General features: G+C 41.6%; 1 protein-coding gene across 4 annotated transcripts; it reads left to right on the top strand.

The window, feature by feature from the left end:
* Positions 1-676: 676 nt before the first annotated feature.
* Positions 677-14121, top strand: LOC103707621 (sucrose transport protein SUT2-like). 4 transcript variants are annotated; one of them, XM_008792172.4, is made up of 5 exons: positions 677-1407; positions 5506-6251; positions 6337-6400; positions 6484-6527; positions 13973-14121. In XM_008792172.4, exons 1-5 carry the CDS (start codon positions 837-839, stop codon positions 14018-14020), a joined length of 1473 nt encoding a protein of 490 aa, XP_008790394.1. In that variant the 5' UTR covers positions 677-836; the 3' UTR covers positions 14021-14121. The 4 variants fall into 4 exon arrangements, with proteins under 4 accessions (XP_008790394.1, XP_038978565.1, XP_038978566.1 ...); XM_039122637.1 differs by lacking the exon at positions 13973-14121 and adding an exon at positions 9383-9806; XM_039122638.1 differs by lacking the exon at positions 13973-14121 and adding an exon at positions 9341-9806.
* The last annotated feature ends 465 nt before the right edge of the window (positions 14122-14586 follow it).

Here is a 14586-nt window from a genome sequence, read left to right as displayed (position 1 = left end):
GCCCCATTCGAAGCATGGACAAGCAACTAGTGATTTGGGACGAAGAATCGGCCGCAAAGGTACGTGTTCCACCTTGTTTCGAATTTTTTTTTTTTCACGGTTCGTGCTCCGTTCGGCACTGGATCGCCGAACAAAAGGCTTCTGTTCGGCTGAACAGTGCCGAACAGAAGCCTTCTGTTCGGCAACCCTCAACCGAACTCTTCTGCTCGGCTGCACAGTGCCGAACAGAAGGCTTCTGTCCGGCACTGTGCAGCCGAACAGAAGGGTTCTGTCCGGCTCTGTGCAGCCGAACAGAATGCCGGCGACGAGAGGGAGAAGGGGGAACGGGGGGGTTTTGGGCGTTGGCGAGGTGCTTTGGGCGGAACAGTTCAAAGGGAGACGGAGGGGGTTTGGCCGCCGGCGAGGTGCTTGAGGCGAGGTTTTTTGGGCGGAAGGGAGAAGCCGGCGGGTGTTTTGGAGGGGAAGAGCGGGGTGGGGGAGGGGTTTGGGGGTGTAGAGAGCAATTTAGGTGAGGGGGTGGGGAGGGTGGGGGGTAATTTAGGAATTTTTAATTTTTTAGGGGTGTCCTTAGCAAATGGGGGGTGTAGAGAGTATTTAATTTTTTTTTAATTTTTGGGGGGTGTCCTGAGCAATAGGGGGGGTGTATATAGAACCAACCCCCACACTCGCTTCCTCCGCTCAACCCATGAGACCCCAATATAGCCCTCACCTCGAACGCCACCCCGGCTTTCTCATCTCCTGCGAATTGCGATTCCAAAAAAGATTCGTTCATTAATTCGACAAAGATCGCTCCCCCCGGCCTTACCGACTCCGAATACCGCGGCGACGCGAGACTGATGGAGAGAGAGAAGAGACCGTTGAAAGAGACAGTGCCCGGGAGGCATCGGAGCGGGGCGCCACCACCACCGCGGGTGCCCGGGAGGCATCGGGGCGGGGCGGCACCTCCGGTCGCGGCGCTAGCGCCGCCGCCTCCTAGGGTTCCGCTGCGGCAGCTCTTCCGGGTGGCGTCCGTGGCTTGCGGCGTCCAGTTCGGGTGGGCCCTCCAGCTCTCGCTCCTGACGCCCTATGTCCAGGAGCTGGGGATCCCCCACGCGTTCGCGAGCCTGGTGTGGCTTTGCGGACCCCTCTCGGGGCTCATCGTCCAGCCCCTTATCGGCCACCTGAGCGACCGCTCCACCAGCTCCTTCGGCCGCCGCCGCCCCTACATCGTCGGCGGCGCCGCCACCATCGGCCTTTCCGTCCTCCTCGTCGGCCACTCCGCCGACCTTGGCCGCCTCCTCGGTGACCCCCCCGCCGGATCCCGCCATCCCCGCGCCATCGCCGTCTACCTCCTAGGATTCTGGCTCCTCGACGTCGGCAACAACACCACCCAGGGCCCCTGCCGCGCCCTCCTCGCCGATCTCGCAGGTCCGCTCTCTCTTTCCTCTTCCTTCTTGATTCCATCGCCACGCAGCGGAGCTGGGCTTTGCAACGTCGCCGGCTCCCTGCGTTGCGATTTAGTAAAGTTCGACGGAGCCGAAAGCGACGTGGGCGGAGGAATCGGGAAAGCGATGCGCTTTATTGCCCTTTTCAGCCCTAGCGGTTCGCAAAAAAAAAAAACCGGGTCGGGATAGGCAAAGCATTTTAACGACCTTGAATCTTCGATAAATTTACTAAATGCCATGCCGTGGGATCCCTGCTCCTATCGTTCGCTGTCAGGTGAACGCAAAATTTGCTAATTTTTGGAGGAGGAGACGAGGGTCGGTAGCATCACAAATCGTTTTCTTAATGGCTTATAAATACATTTGGTATAGGTCTTGTTACGGGGGTTCCCCGAATTTAGTCCCACATCGGCTAATCAGCGGGAAGGTCTGTGCCATATAATGGGGGGCTCAATCACCCTTCCCTTAGGAGGCGCCTTTTGTGGGGCAAAACCGTGAGGAGGGCTCCGAGTACGCTCGACCCCCAAATCGGACAATACCTTCTGAGGGACACTTTCTCTTCCCCTGCTCGACTTGTGTGTGGGCTCTGCTGGTGACGGGGTGCAAATCCCGCATCAGATGGCGCTAGAAGGAGGGCCTCGGTCCTCCGCCTATCCAGCAAGGAGCCGACCCGGGCACAGGACCTTCCCGCTGGGGGGGCTGTGTTACGGGGGGTTCCCCGAATTTAGTCCCACATCGGCTAATCAGCGGGAAGGTCTGTGCCATATAATGGGGGGCTCAATCACCCTTCCCTTAGGAGGCGCCTTTTGTGGGGCAAAACCGTGAGGCGCCATGAGGAGGGCTCCGGGTACGCTCGACCCCCAAATCGGACCCAAAGCGGACAATACCTTCTGAGGGACACTCTCTCTTCCCCTGCTCGGCTGGTGTGTGGGCTCTGCTGGTGACGGGGTGCAAATCCCGCATCAGATTTGTGTTACGGGGGGTTCTCCGAATTTAGTCCCACATCGGCTAATCAGCGGGAAGGTCTGTGCCATATAATGGGGGGCTCAATCACCCTTCCCTTAGGAGGCGCCTTTTGTGGGGCAAAACCGTGAGGCGCCGTGAGGAGGGCTCCGGGTACGCTCGACCCCCAAATCGGACCCAAAGCGGACAATACCTTCTGAGGGACACTCTCTCTTCTCCTGCTCGGCTGGTGTGTGGGCTCTGCTGGTGACGGGGTGCAAATCCCGCATCAGATGGCGCTAGAAGGAGGGCCTCGGCCCTCCGCCTATCCAGCAAGGAGCCGACCCGGGCACAGGACCTCCCCGCTGGGGGGCTGTGTTACGGGGGGTTCCCCGAATTTAGTCCCACATCGGCTAATCAGCGGGAAGGTCTGTGCCATATAATGGGGGGCTCAATCACCCTTCCCTTAGGAGGCGCCTTTTGTGGGGCAAAATCGTGAGGCGCCGTGAGGAGGGCTCCGGGTACGCTCGACCCCCAAATCGGACCCAAAGCGGACAATACCTTCTGAGGGACACTCTCTCTTCCCCTGCTCGGCTGGTGTGTGGGCTCTGCTGGTGACGGGGTGCAAATCCCGCATCAGGTCTAATGCTGCTGACCGGAAAATTTTGTTTGCTCTAGTCTTTAGTCAATTCAATTTATTATTTATGTATTTATGGTTCTTAGTATTGTATAGATGATTCTGTCCATTTTATAGCTCATCACTCGTGATGGGATTGGACCAGGTAGGATGTTGCATCAAGTTGTTGTCTATGTCCTATATCTGGGAAGCAGCATAGTTTGCGGGGTTCATTGGATCTACTCTGAGCCACCATGGTGCCCATAACGCTAACAGGAGAGTCGAACTATTTTTAAGTTAGCTGACTTAATTTGGTAGGACTTGGCGCATTTACGTTGTGCAATTAGTAGAATACATGATGAAGAGCAATTAGTAGAATATATGGTGAAGAGTGGAAAATGAGAGCAGAGGAACAAGACAAGAGACTTTGGACCACTTTGAGAGGATAGGGGATCGGACTCTTTAGGCTTTAGCGTACTACTATACTAGCTTGTGTAGATGGCCAATAAGCATTGTAATTTATGAACTGCAAAGCTCCTAGACCTACCCAAAAACTTGAAACTTTGAAATGGGAAATGTATGTTCTAAGGTTATTACCCTGATTACTTGCTTGGATGACATGCAGGCATTGCCATCTGTAGACTTAAAAACTCATAGTCATATAACAATAGTGAAACTGAAATGCGATATGGAATGCCTGAGGCTTTTTACTTGATCCTGTGGATAAATAGTTTGCACACACTAAAATTCATATGACTTCAGAATTCTTAGACCTATAAGAATAGAGAAACTGAATGGGCACGTATTGCGTCTTAGGCTTTGTTACCTTGTTTCTCTGGATAAATGGCTTGTTAACATTGTAATTTATAGATCGATTACTCTTAGGCCTATAGGAGTAGGGAAACTGAAATAGAAATCATGACTGACATTTTGACCTTTCTTGAACAGAAACCTGCAACATAGGATTTAGGGTAGTATAAGACGTTCTCTCTTTGATGGGACTGGACTTCAAGAAACCGCCGGAAATGATACATTACTGTTACTTGGATCCGTGTATAGAATAGAAAGATGGGGTAACTGATGCAGCACTATTTTTCATTGACATGGCATCGGCCTGACCACTAGAAAATAACATTTTAAATACATGAAAGTGATAGGATCATAGGAATACTATGTTATACTGGGTCTTATCATTTGTGTCCCATTAATGAGCTCACCAAGCATTTTTGATTCATTATTAAGGCCCAAATAATTAAATCCTAGTGTTAATTAAAAATAAAGGTTCATAACTCAAATATATTGTTGTTTGAGTGGCTTCTAAGTTATTATTCTTGAGGGTCTTGGCACTTATGTAATTACATGCCTTCGACTGTTGAATTTGCTAGCATCTGTTCAGGTGCTGTGTCACATTACTTATGGCAGAGCACTTTTTTTCCTAGTTATAACTTTGCAAGTTTGTTTCTTTGTGAAGCTTTCCCCATTCCAAGTTCTGTCAACTTTTTCTCTAGAATGTTATCCTTTATAGTTAAATTTAGACTTTCAGGTTTTCATAATTGGGTTTTAACTTCTAAAATTTTATGCTTTTGTCAATATTGGATACACTAATTTTTGTGCCTTAGTTTGTCAATCTGGTCTTTGATTGTCTTCCATTGGTAGGTCTTATAGGTTATAAGTAAGAATAGGGTTATAAACTAGTCGAAATTGAGCATGTCAAGCCAAGCTCAAGCTCAGCTCATTCTGTAAGTAGGTCGAGCTTGAACCAGCATATTTAATTTAAACTAGACTTAAGCTTGTCATGAACAATTGTTTTAAGAAATCTAGTGGGAACAAGAGGTCCCTCAAGGCCTTTGTAAAAAAATTTTGAGCTAATTTCGGCATTAAAACTTAATTTGAAATACATTCTTCTGCATGTGAATTTAGTATAAAAATAATTTTTATTTATATGCAGTAACTACTGTAATATATATTAATTATTTATATATTCCTATTTCTAGCTTGATGGTTCCAAGTTCAAGCAGGTCAAACCTAGCTCTAGCAGCCTACTTTGACTTTAACAGAGCGGCTGAGTTTGAGTTGAATTTCTAGTTGAACACAACTGCTCAAAATGGGTCACTTGTTTGACAGCCCTAGGTAAGACAACTTCTTCTCTGAATTGAAATGTAATCCTATTGACCAAGCATGCCCTTTTTTTTTTCAATGCCTCCCAGTCATTTTCAGATTTTAGGAATTTTGGTCAGGATAGAGATTTTTGGAGGTTTTATGGGAGGAAAGATACCTTTTTCACTTTTTTTTCCTTTTTTTTCTTTTGAGAAAAATTTCTCCTCCTTTTGTTCATGTCTGTGGAAAACTTTAAGAGACCTGAAAAAAAGACTTTAACTAACTTGAGTCAAGTGAATGACTTGTTCAATATCTGGTTGGGGCAGTCACATGACCCAAGCTAGTATATTCAGTTCTTGAGTCACTTCAGATTCGCTGCTCTACAAGATGATTGCCTAATAGATGCCTCCATTCTTTCTGTTATTTCAGGGAAGGATCACAGGAGGACTCGGATAGCTAATGCTTATTTTTCACTCTTCATGGCCTTGGGAAATATACTAGGCTTTGCTACTGGATCTTATAGTGGCTGGTTTACCATCCTTCCCTTCACTGTCACCTCTGCTTGCAGCATAAATTGTGCCAACCTCAAGTCTGCTTTTCTTCTTGACATCATTCTTCTCATCATCACTACTTATATCAGTATATCATCAGTCCAAGAAGTTCCTCTAAATTCTAGCAGTGTGGCTCCATACTCTGCTGAAGGAACAGAAGAGCAGCTAAACCATGGCCAAGAGGCTTTCCTCTGGGAATTGATAGGATCCTTTAGATACCTAACATTGCCTGTTTGGATGGTTCTGATTGTTACTGCACTTACTTGGATAGGATGGTTTCCATTTATTCTCTTTGACACTGATTGGATGGGCCGGGAGATCTATCGAGGCAACCCAGATGAAGGGCAAAGATATCAAACTGGAGTGCGAATGGGGGCTTTCGGTCTGATGTTGAATTCTGTTGTTCTGGGTTTTACTTCAATGGTGATCGAAAAAATGTGTCGGAAGTTGGGAGCTGGCCTTGTTTGGGGAATCTCAAACATTCTCATGTTTTTCTGCTTTGTAGCAATGCTCATAATATCTTATATTGCAAAAAATACAGATTACCAAAGCAGTGGACTTCCTTCAGTTGGCATTGTTGTTTCTGCACTAATTGCCTTTGCAATACTTGGAGCACCACTGGCAGTGAGTGAATAGCTTCAATACAAACTTTCATTAAAATTAATAGTCATTGGCATGTTACTTTACAAAGAAGTTGTCATTTTTGTAGGTGACTTATAGTATTCCTTATGCAATGATTTCTAGTCGAATTGAGTCCTTAAGGCTTGGTCAAGGTAGGTGCTCAATTTCTTCGCCCTGAATCTTTTGTATTTTGTTACCTTTGTTTTTTATGTGCTTACTGACAATTAAATTGCAGGATTAGCAATGGGCATTCTAAATCTTGCGATTGTGATCCCTCAGGTAGACATTCTCTTACTATAATATTCCTAAATTGTGTTTAACTAGTATCTTTTTTTCCTTGTTATAGGACTAGTGTTTGAGAATTCTACGCAAAATTACTTATGTTTCTTGAATTCTCGTTTTGGGAAATAAGGCACGTTACTATCCTGTATTGGGCAACTCAAGTGCTTCTAGATTTAAAGAAAGACTACGAAATTTAAATGTAATGAAAGAAACCAAATGACTTGGTATCCTAAAGAAATCACATCATTCCACTGACCATTCAAGAGACTAAACCAAAGAAAGCAATTACATATGTATAATCTGCAAAGTAAAACCAAGGCTCACATCAAAATGAAACCCATAGAAGCAAGGGAAAGCTTTAGAATGAAGATATTCTATGACATCCTATAGTGTTGCAGAATTTTATAAGGATAAATTTACTCTTTTTTTAACTTTTATATTGGGTCATATTATTTTATTTTTTTATTGTTTCACAGGATCTGTCCATTTTGAATTTTTTGGACCATCATACACCTATCTTCATGAATAGTATGAGAGCTTTTCTGTCTGTGTATTGACTTGTATTATGTATGTATCTGTTACTTATCTGTGTGCTTTGACTATCACAATGTTCTTTTATGAGCTAAATGTGTGGTCATTTGAGAGTATGGGTGTGATGCTGCACCAAAGTCCAAAATGAACACTTTCTGCAAAAAAGAATGAAAGTGTCATTTTTGTAAATGAAAATAAAGTCAATTTTGGGGGCAAAATTCCTGTTCATTATTGTGTAACTTAATGTGATGGAATAACACACAACATATTCCCCCCCACCGATAGCTACTTCATTATTTGGCTAGAAGGCTTCACACTTTTTTAAATTTTCTTTAACTAGAATAAGGAAAAGGAAGTAACAAGGAAAAGGCACATCATTATGTAATTAAAATCATGCAGACTTGTCACCATATTTTTGATGACTTCATGGATCCTTATCTGTAGCTTGCTCCCATCAAATTTTACCTCTAGTGAGTCTGCTAACTTTGCTAATCCTCCTTTATAACTTCATGGATGCTGCTGGGGTATTTTTCTTTCATTCTAGACCCTTCAGCACAAATCTTAGCACCTCACAGTTATGGATTTTGCTGAGATCCTTATGCTACATTTGGTTCTTGGAATGGGAGTAGGCATGGAATAGAAATTCAACTTTGGCCCCTTGTCAATGTTTGGTTTGTGTAACAAGGAACGGAATTATGATTTCTTAAGGTTTCTTATTCCCTTAAATGGAGGAATTCTCATTCCAATCTTAAATGGGAGAAATGATCATTCTTATAGAAATGAAAATTAAAGATATTTCAAGTATGAATTAGTTACTCGCATTTATGGTAACAAATAGGAATAAGTGACAAATTTTGTACAAATCATTTAGTGGCATTTACAGTATAAAATGGGAATTCATAATTTAAATTCAATTGAATTTAAAAGTCCTATTTTGAAAACGTGAAAAATCGATCACTCTAACATGATAGTGGTTGTTGTTTGCACATGTATACAACTATACATATAAAGTAAGATTTAAATGGAGGCCTCCAAAACTATTATAAGTGTTGCATTATAAATTTGATTCTGTTCCTTGTTGAAGGATATATTTAAAATATCAATCTGAAATATTTTTAAAATATAATTAGTTAAAATAAATACTAGAATGGAATTTTCATTTTTTTCACATGCAATCTTTCGTTTCTTGACCAAACAATGGTATAGGAATGAAAATTCTGATTCCCTATCTTTTATTGCTATTTTCATTTCATTTCAATTCTGATTCTATTTCATTCATGTGAACTAAAACATAGTCTTAAACTCTTAATGCTTAACGGTACCATCTAAATAGGTTTTTGACTTTGTCTGCAGTTGCTATAACCCCTACTGTGCTGAAGTATAGTCATCCCTTACTTTATTGGTTGTAGCTTTGGTATACATTTTCCTTTTCATCCTAGTTTGTGTCATGGCCATCTTTCCTTGGACCTTGTATGTAACTCGTTCTTTTGAACCATGCAACATTATGGGCCTTATTGTCATTTTAGTACAATATTTGCTTTAGTGGCTAATGAATATATTATTAGATAACACTCTTGCACCTAGCCACTTCATCTGTGTAGATCTGATGATATTAGTTGTGACAGTATCTATTTTGACAATTCTTTTCCTATGATAAGGTAATGAACCTGAACCAGTTGCATTATGGTATCTCTTATTAACTAGCTTTGACTGCCTCATTTTTATTTCCTTGGAAAAAGGAAATTGCATTGCATACACTTTGGTTGTGTTTCAAATTCTTTTTTTTTTGGCTTGAGTCCATATCTCTGACTCTTTTCCATAGTTCAGATTTAGCATTTTACCTACTGTTCTCTAGATCAACCAATGTTATATCATCTCAAGTTACATATAACACAATATCTTCCTGGTTATTTAGAACAACTTCATCAATAACTAGTTTAAAGAGATTTTTAATGTGAGCCCCTGTTACTGATGCAAGCCCAATGAAGCTGAAAAATCACATATTGTTCCCCTGTCACTGGTCTATGTCCTTGATGAATTCTAATGTATTGTTTACTTTTTCTTTTTGCTAAAAGCACCATCTAGGTTATAATGTTCAATATGCTTCTCTATTAATTCTTATTCGAAATAAAAATAATTTCTTCGTACCATTTACAAAAATGTCTATTTTGAGTGGAAATTGTTTTTTTCCTAGGTTAGTATGCTTGCCAATATGCAAGATTTATATTTCTTGTTCTACTTAGAATAGTTGCCTTTCTCTAGAAGTTGCAAAATTGTAGGCTTGTCACGAAATTTGAAAAGAAAGGGTGTTGATTTGGAAGAGCAAGATGAAGGAAGAAATTTGAAGGAGCTGAAGAGTACATCAGAGGGGAGGAACTAGGAGGATAAGTACCAAGGGTTATTTGTTCTTTTTCGACATGGGGTTATGATGTGCTATTGGGTTATGATGTGCTATGTGTTTTCTGGCTTCTAGTCATTTCATCTCATTGTTGGAGGAAGTAAGATGAGAGGGACAAAAATGATTCTTTTTAAATCTTAATGCGAACAAATTAACCTCTCATGGTACCATATCATATACTTCCTTAACTCAATCCAGGAGCATGTGTTGATTGTATATCTTTCCATCAATTGCTTAAGCAAGAAGATAGCCTTCATTGTTGATCCGTCATATAGAAAAATTGGTTTTATGAGATTATTGTAATTTTCTATATGTTTGCTTTGTAATGAAATTATCACTACCCTAAATAATGTCTCCATATGTTTGCTTTGATTCTATATGTTTATTTTGCTTGCAATATAACACTTATAGTGCTTGATGATAAGGTTCAGTTTAGCAACCTAAGTTCCTTTATATGATGGACCAAGCAAGGTTTTAAGATTATGCCAATTAGAACTTCTTAATCAGTATGCATTCTGTTGAGTGCTATTGCCTTCCCGAGGGCAACTTTGATTGATGAAATTTCCTAGGTCCCTGGGGTCTGATGCATTCGTCTAGAGAACATTATCTGTCTGTTTTTTTCTTTAATTTATTAACAAAATTTACGAGGAGTTGCTTGAGAGGACTTATAGGGCATAAAGAATCTAACTCAAGGTATACCATATCGGCCCAAACTGGATGGTACAGAGCGTATCGTACTTTTGGTATGGGTGGCGTACCGACACTCGGTACGCCAAACAAATTTTATACCGTACCGGACTGACATTGTGCTAGTATGGCACTGGTACGGGGTTCGGTACCGAGACGGCAAACTATGATATTGTACTGTAGGACCAATTGTGGATGATCTACAATGCATGGAAGAACCTAAAGGGGTTAGAAATTTAAGGTTTGGTTTAAAAAATTGACCGTGCTGCCCAGCTACAGAAAACAGAGCATAGGTGTTTTTAGGAAATATAGAATTTAAAATGGGCTAAAAAATTTCAGTTTTAGGTTTTCAGATGTGGTAGGTTTAAAGAACAAATTTTCAAAAGAAGCTTGACAATTGGTGGTAGTTGTTTAGTAGTCTTTATAACCATCAAAACCTTGTCCCAACTATTTGGGATCAGCTTTATGGATCCTTAGTCATTAAGAATCCATGTATAGGGCCACCTTTGATTCAATTCAAGCTTTTTGTAATCCTATAATGGACATTGAGATCAAAGATTTTATATTCATGTAGAAAACAAAGAGTAAATTAACGTTATGGAGAGCAAAAACAGAATTCATATTAGTAGAAATGAACAAATAATAGAAGAGAGATTAATAAGAGAGGGGAGGGAGAGAGAGGAAGAAAGGACCAAACTTAGCCTAAAAAATCTTTTCTATAAAAACAAATCAAACAAAATTAATTTTCAACCCGCCCTAGTAGGCACTCTTATAGACTTTTCTTGATTTCTTCTACAAGTAAACCAGGACTTTTGAAGCGTAAGTTGAAAGATCCCACATCGGCTAGACTCGTTTCAGAACCTGGGCTATAAGGCACCGTCTCCAAATCCTGCAGATGCGTTTTGGGTAGAAAACAAAACCGGGGAGGAGTCCGAGCGGCACGTGCGCGTGCGGGCTCCAGAACTGAACAATATCTGGCAGGGGAGCCCCGTGTTCCTCCCTCATGTGGCCCCCATGTGGGCACTGGGTGCCTCACGTGCTCCGCGCAGGTGGGAGCGTGACATTTGGTGTCAGAGCCGAGGGCAGCTCTAGTCCGAGGGTGGGTGAATGAAAGATCCCACATCAGCTAGACTCGTTTCAGAACCTGGGCATATGAGACGGGTGTCTCCAAATCCTGCTAATGCGTTTTAGGTGGAAAACAAAACCGAGGAGGGGTCTGAGCGCGTGCGGGCCCAAAACCGTACAATATTTAGTAGGAGAGCTCCGTGTTCCCCCCTCATGTGGCCCCCATGCGGGCACTGGGTGCCTCACGTGCCCTGTGCAGACGGGGGCGTGACATAAGTAACCAATTTCTGTATGGACTTCCAAAATTTTTCCTAGAAATGCAAAATTTCGAATCCGAATAACCCTATGTAGAAAGACAACTAAAATAGTTAAATAATGATTTTCTTGTTTTATACAGTGCAACATATACCTAAAGATCTTTTCACAGTAATAGTTCCACTATTTCGAACTTGACGACCTCAACCAAATTGCCAGGATAGCTAGATCGTGGGCTTTCGGTTCACCATGGGCCAACTACGGGTCAACCAAGTCACCTATATGTTTGCCATGATTGCTCCATTTACTTCGCACTTTGTCCCACTAGATTAAGTCAAGGTGCCATGAAGCTGTGAGATTCGGCTGCCTCACCATGAGGTTGGGAAATCTGGCCCTTTTGCATCCAGTGTGGTGAATTTTTGTGTCGTTACCTCTGAAGCCATGAGATTTGGCCGCCTCGCTTCCATGAAGTCCTTGGCTTTGTTTGGGTAAGAACCAGCATCGCCATCTTCATTACAGCAAGACCTGGCCATGCCCCTTTCATGAGTCACCTTTAATAGTCAGATCATCCCATTGTCACTGACCCATGCCATGGGCCACCTGAACATGACTACCTCTGTTATCAGGGGATAATTCCTTTGTGATGTGGGAGGAAGAATTCTTTTAAATTGGACAGCTCAACACTGGCCTGATCAAAGGTTTGAACCATTGTGGTTGGAGTGAATTTTCAATTTTTTCAGGATTTGATTCAACCTGACCCACAAAAGGCATTGTTATCTGGATACGATAGAGATTTATATGTTGTAGACGCAACTTGTTTGCTTGATTAGGGACTTAAGGGTTTCTCCTATACGCTGATGATGGAGCAAAAAGAAGAGGCCGATGAAGGGGAAAGGAGAGAACTTGGGTATATCTGTTTCTTCTTTACCTCCGATCTATCCTTCTGAAAATGGCAGAGTAAATCTAATGCTCTAAACTCCCAATCCCTTCTTGAGGTGGAAGGAAACATAATCTTGCAAATTGGCAACCTATCCTCCTCTCTAGTGTCCTACAGTTTTATGGTGAATGGGGATCCATACGGGAGAAAGAGACAGGTGAGTAGTTGGCATTTATGATCCCAATGATTGGGCAAAGAAAGCAATATGTCTAAACCTTCTGCTTATATTGGGCCCACTACAGAGTCATGCCAAAAGTAAATTGGGCCTAAAGGAAATTTTAGCCCAAAAGTAATACTTTGAGAAAGTGCAGTCCCAAATTGTCACTTATATATGGTATTTTAAAACCCACATGAATAATTTAATAATCAAGATTATTTTAAATGAATTCCAAGAGCATATTTTATGTTTAATTATATTTTATAATAAATTATACTGCTATGTTCTTTTATTCAAGTTTTTAAGTTTGTGCTGTCGGATTCTTCAAGGTACTTGAACACTTGACTGTGTCTTAAGTCCAGGCAATGCTAGCAAAAGATTAAGGGTGGCGAGTTAGATGAGTTGACTTGGGCAAGTCAATCATCTCCAAACACTGAATATACTAAACAAAAAATCTAGATCTGTTTAATTGTATTCCCTCACATTTGTTTTCATGACATAAATGTCATCCACAGGATCACCTTGATGATTCCCAAGGCATGATCTCTTTGTGTCTTTAAGATTCGATGAAGGAGGCTCATATTAGATTTCTCACGATTACACCTTTGATTGGATGTTTTGATGTCTGTTAATTGAAGATCATCTGCATATGACAGAATCTAGTAAATCAATGGGGAATAGATTTCCGTATTGCTCGATCTCGGTCATTGCGTTAGAGTTGTGACTTGATATTGCCTGTGTGGTCCTTGCATGGATCTTCATTACTTTGAATTTCTACCTTCAAAATGTTAGATGGACCATTAAAAAGGTTGTTTAGTTGCCTGCAACTCCAATTGCTGCATTAGAAATTATAGTTGTTATTGGAAATTTGAGGATGCAAAATTTTTTCCAATTGTATAACACTAATAATTATTTCTTCTATTAAATAATAATATTATGATAAGAATAATTGTAACATAATAATAATGCTCTCGTTGTTATGATTATAATAAAATAGCAATACTATTAGATTATCATAGTGTTACAACAATAATAATTATTGTAATAGATTAGAGAGTATTATTTGATATTACAATAATTATATATACTATTATAACAGCAAAGTTTATATTCTGGTTTAATTAAAATGACAATATTTAATTTTTAAATATGTATTACTAAAATAATCAATTGATCTTTTAACTTACTAATATTATACAATTTTAAATTGCAACTTAAGCTAATGAGGTGAGAGGATACAAGTAGCTGGGATAGGATTTGCAATTTAAGTTGCAATTGGTAGTATGATTGTTTTTAAGTGCAATATGAGATGCAATTTCTGGGACTTTTTTTTGTGCACTTGTAATTGCAAGTAGCAATTGTATTATCGGCAACCAAACAAATGTATTAATTGCTTGCAATTCTAATTGCAGCAACTGGAGTTGCAACTGCTCGATTGCAGGCAAATAAATCGAACCTAAATGCCTTGTTCTCAACTAATATATCCTCAACTGCAGATTGTTTGAATGGTGGAACTTCTATGACATCACCTCGGAGAGCTTCAATGCAGGCTCTTCATGCAGTGGTCCTTTAATTTTCTTTGTCTTCATGACTCTTGATCTATCTTTCAGTCTCCATGAACTTTTTTAACACCTGAGGTTGTGACAATTGCTTGTAATGTAGCATTCTTTGACATCACATCATTATTGCTAGATGATAATTTAGTGTGTAATGGTTAAAAGCAAGGTCCGCCGTACCGGTACCGGTCGGCGTACCGGTGGCCGGCCGGACCGGTCCGGTCCGGTACGTACCGGCTGGTACCGGTCCCGTACCGGCCGGTACGCGGTGGTTTCAAAAACCACAACGCGCGGCGCTGTGGTTCTAAAAAAAAAAAAATCGTACCGGTGGGAACCGGCCGGTTCGCACCGGTACGAGGCCGGTACCGGCCGGTACGGGCTCCGAACCGGCCGGTACGGGCTCCGAACCGGCTGGTACGGGCCCGAACCGGCCGGTACGCACCCGTACCGGCCGGTTCGGATAAAAAACC

This window comes from Phoenix dactylifera, unplaced genomic scaffold (assembly GCF_009389715.1).
Source record: "Phoenix dactylifera cultivar Barhee BC4 unplaced genomic scaffold, palm_55x_up_171113_PBpolish2nd_filt_p 001642F, whole genome shotgun sequence".
Taxonomy (NCBI): domain Eukaryota; kingdom Viridiplantae; phylum Streptophyta; class Magnoliopsida; order Arecales; family Arecaceae; genus Phoenix; species Phoenix dactylifera.
This window is presented reverse-complemented; position numbering and strand designations above follow the sequence as displayed.